Source organism: Pristiophorus japonicus, chromosome 30 (assembly GCF_044704955.1).
Source record: "Pristiophorus japonicus isolate sPriJap1 chromosome 30, sPriJap1.hap1, whole genome shotgun sequence".
NCBI lineage: Eukaryota > Metazoa > Chordata > Chondrichthyes > Pristiophoridae > Pristiophorus > Pristiophorus japonicus.
In genome coordinates, this window is record NC_092006.1 from 13,535,267 (window position 1) to 13,549,132 (window position 13,866).

At 56.1% G+C, this 13,866-nt stretch overlaps 1 protein-coding gene across 1 annotated transcript; it reads right to left on the minus strand.

Moving 5' to 3' along the window:
* Window positions 1-12,427: 12,427 nt before the first annotated feature.
* Window positions 12,428-13,591, minus strand: LOC139240124 (actin-1-like). Its single transcript, XM_070868500.1, has one exon. The coding sequence runs from the start codon at window positions 13,589-13,591 to the stop codon at window positions 12,428-12,430; it is 1,164 nt and encodes a 387-aa protein (XP_070724601.1).
* Between the last annotated feature and the right edge of the window lie 275 nt (window positions 13,592-13,866).

Sequence of the window (13,866 nt, forward strand, 5' to 3'; positions counted from 1 at the left end):
GCTTGATAAGACTCAATGGGCGAGAACCTCCACTTTTTTTTTGCCATGCTTAACGCCCATTTTACCGCTGAGATGACGTATAATGCCCAGATGTCGCCCATTTTGGCACAATATGGAAACGGGCATTTTTTGGAGACTTAGCGTCGAACGTTATTTTCCCCGTGTGCTTAACGCCGAGAAAAAATATCTCCCCCCGCCCACTTTTTTGGGGGTGGATTCAGCAGAACGGGCAACTTCAACCCAGCATTACTTTCCACACGGAATTAACGGCGAGATTCAATATTAACGCCCGCTGATTGTTTTTTGTCGTAAGGAGCATATTTACCCAAACTAGCGGCCATGGAGATCGCCCATTGTCAATTTCACCACCTCACATTTCACCCACACTATCGCTCGCTCAAAAAAGCGCCCACAAAGAATGGAGCTAACCGGAACAAATCACAGCGTTATGGACGCCATGTTCTCGATCACATGTTGCGACCTTTAAAAGGCCGCTGTGCTTCAGCCTTGGCGGAGTACGGACGTACCCTGCAGGGCGTTGGAGTTGATCTGAGCATCTCTAAAAACATCTTGACCACACTGTGACCGATTGGAATTGAAGAGGTGTGTTTGTCAGGACATTCCTTGTTTGGGGCCAATCGGTGGAAAACAGAACTACTGCAATGGGGCCTGTCCTTTCTCGCCCTCTCTTGGTGACCAAATACATGCAGCAGACTCGAGATCACCGAAGGAACGCTGCACAGCAGTATGTGCCCAATGTACGAAGTGACAGACTGATGAGGAGGACCAGACGTTCCATCTCCCACAAGTACAAGGAGAAACAGTCTTCCTTCAACTTGCCCAACACCACCTGCCTTCGGAGACTGTGCTTCCACAAAGAGGTTATCACTGAGGTATGCCAGCTGATAAGGGCAGATCCGCAGCCTGCCAGCACCATCAGTACTGCACTGTCCGTCGAGGTCAAAGTCACCGCGGCACTGTCGTTCTACACCTCGGGTTCTTTTCAGGCCTCAGCTGGCGACATTTGCGGGCTTTCTCAGCATGCCACACATCGCTGCATTAGACAGGTCACTGAAGCCCTGTACACACACAGGAGGGACTTGATCAGCTTCCGTATGACCAGGGAGGCACAGAGTGAGAGGGCTCTAGGATCCTCCAGAATTGCAAACTTCCCCAAGGTGCAGGGAGCAATAGACTGTACGCACATCGCGATGCGGGCACCTTTTCAGGATGCTGAGGTTTTCAGGAACCGCAAGGGATTCCATTCCCTGAATGTCCAACTCGTGTCAACCACCAGCAAGTTATACTGGCAGTGAATGCTAAATCTCTGGGCAGCATCCATGAAGCGCACATCCTGCGTGAGAGCACTGTATCTGACTTGTTTAACAATCAGCCACAAGGTCAATGCTGGATGCTTGGTGACAAAGGATACGGCCTCGCCACCTGGCTGATGACACCCCGCTGCGTGACACCCACACCGAAGCCGAGAGGCGATACAACGAGAGCCACAGAGCAACTCGCAATATCCCAGAGAAAACCATTGGAGTGCTGAAGCAGCGCTTTAGATGCCTGGACCACTCAGGAGGCGAGCTCCAATACCACCCTGAGCAGGTAGCTCAATTCGTGGTGGTGTGCTCCATGCTGCACAACTTGGCTATCAGGAGGGGACAAGAATTGCCTGATAGTCTGACAGTCCACCTCACCAGAGAGAGGAAGAGGAGGACAAGGAGGCGGACGCTGACGTCGGCCCAGACAATCAGGCTGATGCTGAAGCCATGCCCCTGCCCCCCTGTAGACCAATGAAAGGGCCCATGGTGGCATGATAGCTGCAAGAGCCTTACGTCAGGAGCTCATCAATGATCGCTTTGCCTGAAAGAACGTTGGTGTTATTTCCAAGGCTGACACACTGCTGGGTGTGCAGGTCATACGTCAATGGTAGGCATCACCTTGGTGACAGTTAAAGTTTAGGTTGATTGAAGTTAAGTGTAATTATACCCTTTGATGTTAAGGTATCACCAGCGTGTAACGGTGCAGCTATCTGAGCCAATGTGCTGCAAGGTTTTGTTAAATAAAAAACATTTAAATCAAACATTAGTCTGAAATCATCAGTATTTCTGGACAAACCAACCCTTTGGGTGACGGCCGAGACGCTGCTTGGACGGATACGTGAGAGGATGGTCCCGAGGTGGGAACGTGCTCTGAGCCAGAAGCAAGATGTTGCCCCTGGCTCTCATGTGTGGTTGGCAATGGGAGTGCATCACCTTGGGGGGCAGTGCCACGCTCCGGGACCATTGGGAGCCCTCTGCCACCAGTGTTCCTGGCTACCAGCTCCAGGGCCTCCTCCATCCCTTCCATGTTAGCTATTATTTGTTGGACAAAAACTCGGTGCCAACAACGTTCTTGGTGCTTAGTAGGCTTCTTGCTGCTGGTGAATCTCCGTCGTTCCTCCCACAACAGGCAAATAAGCACACACCACACAGCCACGCACGCTTTCAGTCCCTCTCTGCTCCCCCTCTCTCTGTCTCCTCTTCTGTGCATATCATGGTGACTCTTGACCTCCAGAATCGTGGGAATCAGAAACATAGAAAATAGGTGCAGGAGTAGGCCATTCGGCCCTTCTAGCCTGCACCGCCATTCAATGAGTTCATGGCTGAACATGCAACTTCAGTACCCCATTCCTGCTTTCTCGCCATACCCCTTGATCCCCCTAGTAGTAAGGACTTCATCTAACTCCTTTTTGAATATATTTAGTGAATTGGCCTCAACAACTTTCTGTGGTGGAGAATTCCACAGGTTCACCACTCTCTGGGTGAAGAAGTTTCTCCTCATCTCGGTCCTAACTGGCTTACCCCTTATCCTTAGACTGTGACCTCTGGTTCTGGACTTCCCCAACATTGGGAACATTCTTCCTGCATCTAACCTGCCTAACCCCGTCAGAATTTTAAACGTTTCTATGAGGTCCCCTCTCATTCTTCTGAACTCCAGTGAATACAAGCCCAGTTGATCCAGTCTTTCTTGATAGGTCAGTCCCGCCATCCCGGGAATCAGTCTGGTGAACCTTCGCTGCACTCCCTCAATAGCAAGAATGTCCTTCCTCAGGTTAGGAGACCAAAACTGTACACAATACTCCAGGTCTGGCCTCACCAAGGCCCTGTACAACTGTAGCAACACCTCCCTACCCCTCCATATCTCTGTAACCTCCTCCAGCCCCTATACCCCTCCCTATCTCTGTAACCTCCTCCAGCCCCTCCGCCCCGCCCTAACTCTGTAACCTGCTCCAGCCCTACACCCCTCCTGATCTCTGTAACCTCCTCCAGCCCCTACACTCCTCCCTATCTCTGCAACCTCCTCCAGCCACTACACCCTCCCTATCTCTGCAACCACCTCCAGCCCCGACACCCCTCTCTATCTCTGTAACCTCCTCCAGACCCTACACCTCTCCATATCTCTGTAACCTCCTCCAGCCGCTCCATCCCTCCCTATCTCTGTAACCTCCTCCAGCCCCTACACCCCTCACTATCTCTGTAACCTCCTCTAGACCCTACACCCCTCCCTATCTCTGTCACCTCCCCCAGCCCCTATAACCCTCCCTATCTCTGTAACCTCCTCCAGCCCCAACACCTCTCACTCTCTCTGTAACCACCTTCAGCCCCTACACCCTCCATATCTCGGTAACCTCCTCCAGCCCCTACACTCCTCCGTATCTCTGTAACACCCTCCAGCCCCTACGCCCCTCCCTATCTCTGTAACCTCCTCCAGCCCCTACACCCCTCCCTATCTCTGTAACTGCCTCTAGCCCCTAAACCCCTCCCTATCTCTGCAACACCCTCCAGTCCCAACACCTCACGATCTCCGTACCATCCTCCAGCCCCGACACACCTCCCTATCTCTGTATCCTCCAGCCCCAACACCTCTCACTCTCTCTGTAACCACCTTCAGCCCCTACACCCTCCATATCTCTGTAACCTCCTCCAGCCCCTACACCCCTCCGTATCTCTGTAACACCCTCCAGCCCCTACACCCCTCCCTATCTCTGTAACCTCCTCCAGCCCCTACACCCCTCCCTATCTCTGTAATCTCCTCCAGCCCCTACACACCTCCCTGTCTCTGCAACCTCCTCCAGCCCCTACTGCACTCCTTATCTCTGTAACCTCCTCCAGCCCTACAACCCTCCCTATCTCTGCAACCTCCTCCAGCTCCAACACCACTCCCTATCTCTGCAACCTCCTCCAGCCACGACACCCATGCCGATCTCTGTAACTTCCTCCACCAGACCCGACACACCTCCCTATCTCTGTAACCTCCCCTAGCCCCTACACTCCTCCCTATCTCTGTCACCTCCTCCAGCCCCTACACCCCTCCCTATCTCTGTAACCTCCTCCAGCTTCTACACCCCTCCCTATCTCTGTAACCTCCTCCAGCCCCTACGCCCCTCCCTACCTCTGTAACCTCCTCCAGCCCCTATATCCGTCCCCGTCTCTGTAACCACCTTCAGCCCATGCACCTCTCCATATCTCTGTAACCTCCTCCAGCCCCTACACCCCTCCCTATCTCTGTAACCCCCTCCAGCCCCTACACCCCTCCCTATCCCTGTAGCCTCCTCCAGCCCCTACACCCCTCCCTATCTCTGTAACTTCCTCCAGCCCCTACACCCCTCCCTGACTCTGTAACCAGCCACAGCACCTAGAACCCCTCCCTATCTCTGTAACCTCCTCCAGCTCTACACCCCTCCCTATCTCTGTAACTTCGAGCTCTACATCCATCCCTATCCCTGCAACCACCTCCAGCCCCCACACACCTCCCGATCTCTGTAATCTCCTCCAGCCCCGACACCCCTCCCTATCTCTGTAATCTCCTCCAGCCCCTACACCCCTCCCTATCTCAGTAACCTCCTCCAGCCTCTACTGCCCTCCCAATCTCTGCAACCTCCTCCAGCCCCTACACCCCTCCCTATCTCTGTAGCCTCCTCCAGCCCCTACACCCCTCCCTATCTCTGTAACTTCCTCCAGCCCCTACACCCCTCCCTGACTCTATAACCAGCCACAGCACCTAGAACCCCTCCCTATCTCTGTAACCTCCTCCAGCCCCCACACACCTCCCGATCTCTGTAATCTCCTCCAGCCCCTGCACCCCTTCCTATCTCTGTAGCCACCTCCAGCCCCTACACTCCTCCCTATCTCTGTAACCTCCTCCAGCTCCTGCACCCCTTCCTATCTCTGTAGCCTCCTCCAGCCCCTACACTCCTCCCTATCTCTGTAATGTCTTCCAGCCCCCTCCCTATCACTGTAACTTTCTCCAGCCCCTGCACCCCTCCCGATCACTGTAACGTCCTCCAGCCCCTACTGCCTTCCCTATCTCTGTAATCTCCTCCAGCATCTCCTGCCCTCCCTATCTCTGTAACTACCTTCAGCCCCTACACCCCTCCATATCTCTGTAACCTCCTCCCACTTCGACACCCCTCCCTATCTCTGTAACTTCCTCCACCAGATCCTACACCCCTCCCTATCTCTGTAACCTCCTCCAGCCCCTATAACCCTCCCTATCTCTGTAACCTCCTCCAGCCCCTTCACCCCTCCATATCTCTGTTACTTCCTCCAGCCTCTACACCCCTCGATCTCTGTAACACCCTCCAGCTCCTACACCCCTCTATCTCTGTAATCTCCACGGGTCCCTACACCCCTCCCTATCTTGTAACCTCCACGGGCCCCTACACCCCTCCCTATCTCTGTAACCTCATCCAGCCCCTACACCCCTCCCTATATCTGTAACCTCCTCCAGCCCCTAAACCCCTCCCTATCTCTGTAACCTCCTCCAGTCCCACAACCCCTCCCTATCTCTGTAACCTCCTCCAGCCCCCACACACCTCCCGATCTCTGTAATCTCCTCCAGCCCCGACACCCCTCCCTATCTCTGTAATCTCCTCCAGCCCCTACACCCCTCCCTATCTCTGTAACCTCCTCCAGCCTCTACTGCCCTCCCGATCTCTGCAACCTCCTCCAGCCCCTACACCCCTCCCTATCTCTGTAACCTCCTCCAGCTCTACACCCCTCCCTATCTCTGTAACTTCGAGCTCTACACCCATCCCTATCCCTGCAACCACCTCCAGCCCCTACACCCCTCCATATCTCTCTAACCTTCTCCAGCCCCGACACCCCTCCCCAGCTCTGTAACGTCCTCCAGCCCCAACACCTCTGCCTATCTCTGTAACCTCCTCCTGCCCCTATTGCCCTCCCTATCTCTGTAATCTCCTCCAGCCCCTACACACCTCCCTGTCTCTGTAACCTCCTCCAGCCCCTACTGCACTCCCTATCTCTGTAACCTCCTCCAGCCCCTACACCCCTCCCCATCTCTGTAAACACCTTCAGCCCCAACACCTCTCCATATCTCTGTAACCTCCTCCAGCCGCTACACAACTCCATATCTCTGTAACCTCCTCCAGCTTTTACACCCCTGCCTATCTCTGTAACTTCCTCCACCAGATCCTACACCCCTCCCTAGCTCTGTAACCTCCTCCAGCCCCTATAACCCTCCCTATCTCTGTAACCTCCTCCAGCCCCTACACCCCTCCATATCTCTGTTACTTCCTCCAGCCTCAACACCCCTCGATCTCTGTAACCTCCACGTATCCCTACACCTCTCCCTATCTTGTAACCTCCACGGGCCCCGACACCCCTCCCTATCTCTGTAACCTCCTCCAGCCCCTAAACCCCTCCCTATCTCTGTAACCTCCTCCAGCCCCACAACCCCTCCCTTTCTCTGTAATATCCTCCAGCCCCACAACCCCTCCCTATTTCTGTAATCTCCTCCAGCCTCTACACACCTCCCTATCTCTGTTACCTCCTCCAGCACCTATATCCCTCCCTAACTCTGTAACCTCCTCCAGCCCTACACCCCTCCTGATCTCTGTAACCTCCTCCAGCCCCTATACCTCTCACTATCCCTGCAACCTCCTCCAGCCCCTACAGCCCTCCCTATCACTGTAACCTCCTCCAGCCCCTACACCCCTCCCTTTCTCTGTAACCTCCTCCAGCCCCTACACCCCTCCCGATCTCTGTAATCTCCTCCAGCCCCGACACCCCTCCCTATCTCTGTAATCTCCTCCAGCCCCTACACCCCTCCCTATCTCTGTAACCTCCTCCAGCCTCTACTGCCCTCCCGATCTCTGCAACCTCCTCCAGCCCCTACACCCCTCCCTATCTCTGTAGCCTCCTCCAGCTCTACACCCCTCCCTATCTCTGTAACTTCGAGCTCTACACCCATCCCTATCCCTGCAACCACCTCCAGCCCCTACACCCCTCCATATCTCTGTAACCTTCTCCAGCCCCGACACCCCTCCACAGCTCTGTAACGTCCTCCAGCCCCAACACCTCTGCCTATCTCTGTAACCTCCTCCTGCCCTTATTGCCCTCCCCATCTCTGTAAACACCTTCAGCCCCAACACCTCTCCATATCTCTGTAACCTCCTCCAGCCCCTACACAACTCCATATCTCTGTAACTTCGAGCTCTACACCCATCCCTATCCCTGCAACCACCTCCAGCCCCTACACCCCTCCATATCTCTGTAACCTTCTCCAGCCCCGACACCCCTCCACAGCTCTGTAACGTCCTCCAGCCCCAACACCTCTGCCTATCTCTGTAACCTCCTCCTGCCCTTATTGCCCTCCCCATCTCTGTAAACACCTTCAGCCCCAACACCTCTCCATATCTCTGTAACCTCCTCCAGCCCCTACACAACTCCATATCTCTGTAACCTCCTCCAGCTTTTACACCCCTGCCTATCTCTGTAACTTCCTCCACCAGATCCTACACCCCTCCCTAGCTCTGTAACCTCCTCCAGCCCCTATAACCCTCCCTATCTCTGTAACCTCCTCCAGCCCCTACACCCCTCCATATCTCTGTTACTTCCTCCAGCCTCAACACCCCTCGATCTCTGTAACCTCCACGTATCCCTACACCTCTCCCTATCTTGTAACCTCCACGGGCCCCGACACCCCTCCCTATCTCTGTAACCTCCTCCAGCCCCTAAACCCCTCCATATCTCTGTAACCTCCTCCAGCCCCACAACCCCTCCCTTTCTCTGTAATATCCTCCAGCCCCACAACCCCTCCCTATTTCTGTAATCTCCTCCAGCCTCTACACACCTCCCTATCTCTGTTACCTCCTCCAGCACCTATATCCCTCCCTAACTCTGTAACCTCCTCCAGCCCTACACCCCTCCTGATCTCTGTAACCTCCTCCAGCCCCTATACCTCTCACTATCCCTGCAACCTCCTCCAGCCCCTACAGCCCTCCCTATCACTGTAACCTCCTCCAGCCCCTACACCCCTGCCTATCTCTGTAGCCTCCTCCAGCCCCTACACCCCTCACTATCTCTGTAATATCCTCCTGCCTCTACACCCCTCCCTATCTCTGTAATCTCCTCCAGCCTCTACACACCTCCCTATCTCTGTAACCTCCTCCAGCCCCTGCACCCCTCCCTATCTCTATAGCCTCCTCCAGCCCCTACACCCCTCCCTATCTCTGTAATGTCCTCCAACCCTCGACACCACTCCCGATCACTGTAACGTCCTCCAGCCCCTACTGCCTTCCCTATCTCTGTAATCTCCTCCAGCACCTCCTGCTCTCCCTATCTCTGTAACTACCTTCAGCCCCTACACCCCTCCATATCTCTGTAACCTCCTCCCACTTCTACACCCCTCCTGATCTCTGTAACTTTCTCCACCAGCCCCTACACCGCTCCCTATCTCTGTTATCTCCTCCAGCCCCTATACCCCTCCCTATCTATGTAACCTCCTCATGGCCCTATGCCCCTCCCTAACTCTGTAACCTCCTCCAGCCCAACACCCCTCCTGATCTCTGTAACCTCCTCGAGTCCCTATACCTCTCCCTATCCCTGCAACCTCCTCCAGCCCCTACACCCCTCCCTATCTCTGCAACACCCTCCAGTCCCTACACCTCCCGATCTCCGTAACCTCCTCCAGCCCCTACACCCCTCCATATCTCTGTAACCTCCTCCCACTTCGACACCCCTCCCTATCTCTGTAACTTCCTCCACCAGATCCTACACCCCTCCCTATCTCTGTAACCTCCTCCAGCCCCTATAACCCTCCCTATCTCTGTAACCTCCTCCAGCCCCTTCACCCCTCCATATCTCTGTTACTTCCTCCAGCCTCTACACCCCTCGATCTCTGTAACATCCTCCAGCTCCTACACCCCTCTATCTCTGTAATCTCCACGGGTCCCTACACCCCTCCCTATCTTGTAACCTCCACGGGCCCCTACACCCCTCCCTATCTCTGTAACCTCATCCAGCCCCTACACCCCTCCCTATATCTGTAACCTCCTCCAGCCCCTAAACCCCTCCCTATCTCTGTAACCTCCTCCAGCCCCACAACCCCTCCCTATCTCTGTAACCTCCTCCAACCCCGACACCCCTCCCTATCTCTGTAACCTCCTCCAGCCCCTACACCGCTCCCTATCTCTGTAACCACCTCCAGCCCCTACATCCCTTCTTATCTCTGTGATCTCCTCCAGCCCCTATACCCCTCCCTATCTCTGCAACCACCTCCAGCCCCTATGCCCATCCCTAACTCTGTAACCTCCTCCAGCCCGACACCCCTCCTGATCTCTGTAACCTCCTTGAGTCCCTATACCTCTCCCTATCCCTGCAACCTCCTCCAGCCCCTACACCCCTCCCTATCTCTGCAACACCCTCCAGTCCCTACACCTCCCGATCTCCGTAACCTCCTCCAGCCCCTACACCCCTCCCTATCTCTGTAACTTCCTCCAGCCTCTACACCCCTCCCTGACTCTGTAACCCGCTTCAGCATCTACACCCCTCCCTTTCTCTGTAACCTCCTCCAGCCCCACAACCCCTCCCTATCTCCCACACACAGCGATATGATAATGACCCAGATCATCTGTTTTAGTGATGTTGGTTGAGGGATAAATATTGGGCCCAGGACACCGGGGAGAACTCCCCCTGCTCTTCTTCCAATAGTAGCCCCGGGATCTTTTACACCCACCCGAGAGGGCAGACGGGGCCTCGGTTTAACGTCTCATCCGAAAGATGGCCCCTCCGACAGTGCGTCACTCCCTCAGTACCGCCCCTCCGACAGTGCGGCGCTCCCTCAGTACCGCCCCTCTGACAGGGCGACGCTCCCTCAGTACTGCCCCTCCGACAGTGCGGCGCTCCCTCAGTACTGCCCCTCGGACAGTGCAGCGCTCCCTCAGTACCGTCCCTCCGACAGTGCGGCGCTCCCTCAGTACTGCCCCTCCGACAGTGCGTCACTCCCTCAGTACCGCCCCTCCGACAGTGCGGCGCTCCCTCAGTACCGCCCCTCTGACAGGGCGACGCTCCCTCAGTACTGCCCCTCCGACAGTGCGGCGCTCCCTCAGTACTGCCCCTCGGACAGTGCAGCGCTCCCTCAGTACCGTCCCTCCGACAGTGCGGCGCTCCCTCAGTACTGCCCCTCCGACAGTGCAGCGCTCCCTCAGTACCGCCCCTCCGGACAGTGCGGTGCTCCCTCAGTAGTGCCCCTCCGACAGTGCGGCGCTCCCTCAGTACTGCCCCTCCGACAGTGCGGCGCTCCCTCAGTACTGTCCCTCCGACAGTGCGGTGCTCCCTCAGTACCGCCCCTCCGACAGTGCGGTGCTCCCTCAGTACCGCCCCTCCGACAGTGCAGTGCTCCCTCAGTACCGCCCCTCCGACAGTGCGGCGCTCCCTCAGTACGACATTGGAGTGTTAGCCTCGAGTGAAATGCTCAAGCTCCTGGAGTGAGACTTGAACCCACAATTGGGAGGCAGTTGGTTGAGGAAGGAGTTTTGCCCGGAACACCAGCAACACCCTGTTCTCCAAGGAATAGGATCTTTAACATCCACCGCATCAGGAGAGGGGCATGGAGCAGTGAGAGGGCTCAGTGAAACATCAAGTCCCCCTCCCCAGGGCTCAGTCCCACACTGGGCCCCTCTCCCCCTCCCCAGGGCTCAGTCCCACACCGGGCCCCCCTCCCCCTCCCCGGGGCTCAGTCCCACACCGGGCCCCCCTCCCCCTCCCCGGGGCTCAGTCCCACACCGAGTGAGACCACTGGGGCAATGCGAGCCATGATTCGAAGGGAAGGGGCCCCTGGTGACATTTGGACCAATCCTCACTTTCGTAGAAATAAAAAATCGGAGCAGGAGTCGGCCATTCAATATGATCCCGGCTGATCCTCTATCCTCACACCATATTCCCACTTTCTCTCCAGCCCCCTTGATGCCTTTTGTGTCTCGAAATCTATCGATCTCCCTCTTGAATATATTCAGTGACTTGGCCTCCACAGCCTTCTGTGGTCGAGAATTCCACAGGTTCACCACCCTCTGAGTGAGAACATTTCTCCTCATCTCAGTCCTAAATTTCCTAGCCCGTATCCTGAGACTGTGACCCCTTGTTCTAGACTTCCCAGCCCCGGGGGAAACATCCTCCCCGGATCCAGTCTGTCCAACCCCGTCACAATTTTATACATTTCAATGAGATCCCCTCTCATTCTTCTAAACTCCAGTGAATACAGGCCCAGTCGACCCAATCTCTCCTCATACCACAGTCCTGCCATCCCAGGAATCAGTCTGGTGAACCTTCACTGCACTCCCTCTATGGCAAGTATATCCTTCCTTAGGTAAGGAGACCAAAACTGCACACAATACTCCTGGTGCGGTCTCACCAATGCCCTGTATAACTGGAGTAAGGCATCTCCTTGCTCCTGTACACAAATCCTCTTGCAATGTAGGCCAACGTACCCCATTTGCCCCTAACTGCTTGCTGCACCATGTTTGTTTTCAATGTCTGGTGTACAAGGACACCCAGGTCCCTCTGTACATCCACACTTCCCAAGCCGTCACCATTTAAACAATACTTTGTCCTCATGTTTTTCCCACCAAAGTAGATAACTTCACATTTATCCACGTTATACTACATCTGCCATGTGTTTGCCCATTCACATAGAAACATAGAGAATAGGTGCAGGAGTAGGCCATTCGGCCCTTCGAGCCTGCACCACCATTCAATAAGATCATGGCTGATCATTCACCTCAGTCCCCCATTCCTGCTTTCTCTCCATACCCCTTGATCCCTTTAGCCGTAAGGACCACATCCAACTCCCTTTTGAATCTGTCTAACGAACTGGCCTCAACAACTTTCTGTGGCAGAGAATTCGACAGGTTCACTCTGTCGACCCGCTGTGTCTTTACATCCTCGTCCCGACTCACAACCCCAGCCAGTTTTGGGTCGTCGGCAAGTGTGGAAGCATGACGGTTTGGTTCCCTGCCGTCCCGTGCAATGAGGGGCCAGCGAGACCAGGGTGGGAGTTTTTAATTCTGTTTATTTATCAGAATGTCAGCACTCGCTGGCCATACACACTGGCGTGTGCACGCACACGTTCCGCCAATCGCTCAGAAACACTTGCGATGGACAATCGCCGGACCTTTCTCGTCGTAGTCCTTGCGACACACCCACATGGACCGGAAGGTGTTGAGGCTGGCTGTGATGGAGCCCCCAATCCACACCGAGAACTTGCGCTGGGGCGAGGCGTAGACGTTGAGCTTGAAGCGGCTGGGCACCAGCTCGCCCATCTCCTTCTGGATGCGCTCGGCGAGGCCGGGGAACATGGAGGAGCCGCCCGACAGCACGATGTTGTTGAACAGCTCGGGCCGGTGCTTGGCCTTGCACTTCTTCAGGCTCTTCATGGCCAGCACGTGGAGGCCGGGGTCAGTCAGCCCCACCGCCTCGGGCTTGAACAGCGACTCGGGGCAGCGGAAGCGCTGGTTGCCGATGGTGATGATGTGTCCGTCGGGAAGCTTGTAGTCGGTCAGGTAGTCGCTCTCGTTGGCCACCATCTCCTTGTTGAAGTCCTGCGCCACGTAGCAGCAGGTCTCCTTGATGTTGTGCACGATGTGCATCTCCTCGGGGCTGAAGGTGTTGCCGCAGTCCTCCAGCAGCTTGGCCATGTACTCGCTCAGCCTGCCCCCAGCCAGGTCCAGGCGGTAGGTGGCATGGGGCAATGTGTAGCCGTTGTAGATGGGCGCCGTGCAGGAGACCCCCAGGCCCGACTCGATGATCAGGCCGTTGATCCTCCCGGTGGAGTACAGCGACAGCACGCTCTGGTGGGCCACGTACATGGCCGGCACCCCGAAGTTCTCGAACAGCAGCTCGGCCGACTTCTCCCGGTTGGTGGTGGGCGACAGCGGGCTGTCGGAGAGCAGCACCGCCTGATCCTCAGGGGCCACCCGCAGCTCATGGTAGAAGACGTGGTGCATGAGCATCTCCAGAGCGTCCCAGTCTGTCACGATGCCTTTGGTGACCACCTGGGTCTTGGTGATCCACGGGTCACTGGGGATGGCGCTGCCGATGTAGTAGTCGGGCCCCTTGCGCGGGTCGTTGTCCGTCTGGTTGGGGATGCCCACCAGGGAGTGGACCACCACGCTGGGCTTGTCGTCGCCGGCAAAGCCAGCCTTGGTATAGCCGGTGCCGTTGTCCATCACCACGGCCGCCGTCTCGGTGAAGTCTTCTGTGCAGGCGGGGGGCCCCTGGGGGGCAGTGGGGGAGGATTTGCTCATTCTCACAGTGAGGGCACAGACTGAGGGGGTCCGGGGGTGGGCTTCTTGGGTCTGCTCTGAGCAACACGATCAGCACGTTTTTCTTCCTGTTTGCAGCCTCCCTCTCTCTCCCTCGAGTGTCACCGTCTGTATGGGCCCACACCCCCACCTGCCCCTCTACACTGGGCCTGTCGCCGGGGGCAACGGCGCTGATCTCACAATGTCCCCTTGTTGCCTCTGACCTCTGACCTCCCCCCCCGCCCCCCCACACACAGGAAGCCAGGTTACAGACAACA

Coding starts and splice junctions, on each gene's coding strand:
- LOC139240124 (XM_070868500.1), bottom strand. CDS start 13,591: ATGAGCAAATCCTCCCCCACTGCCCCCCAGGGGCCCCCCGCCTGCACA.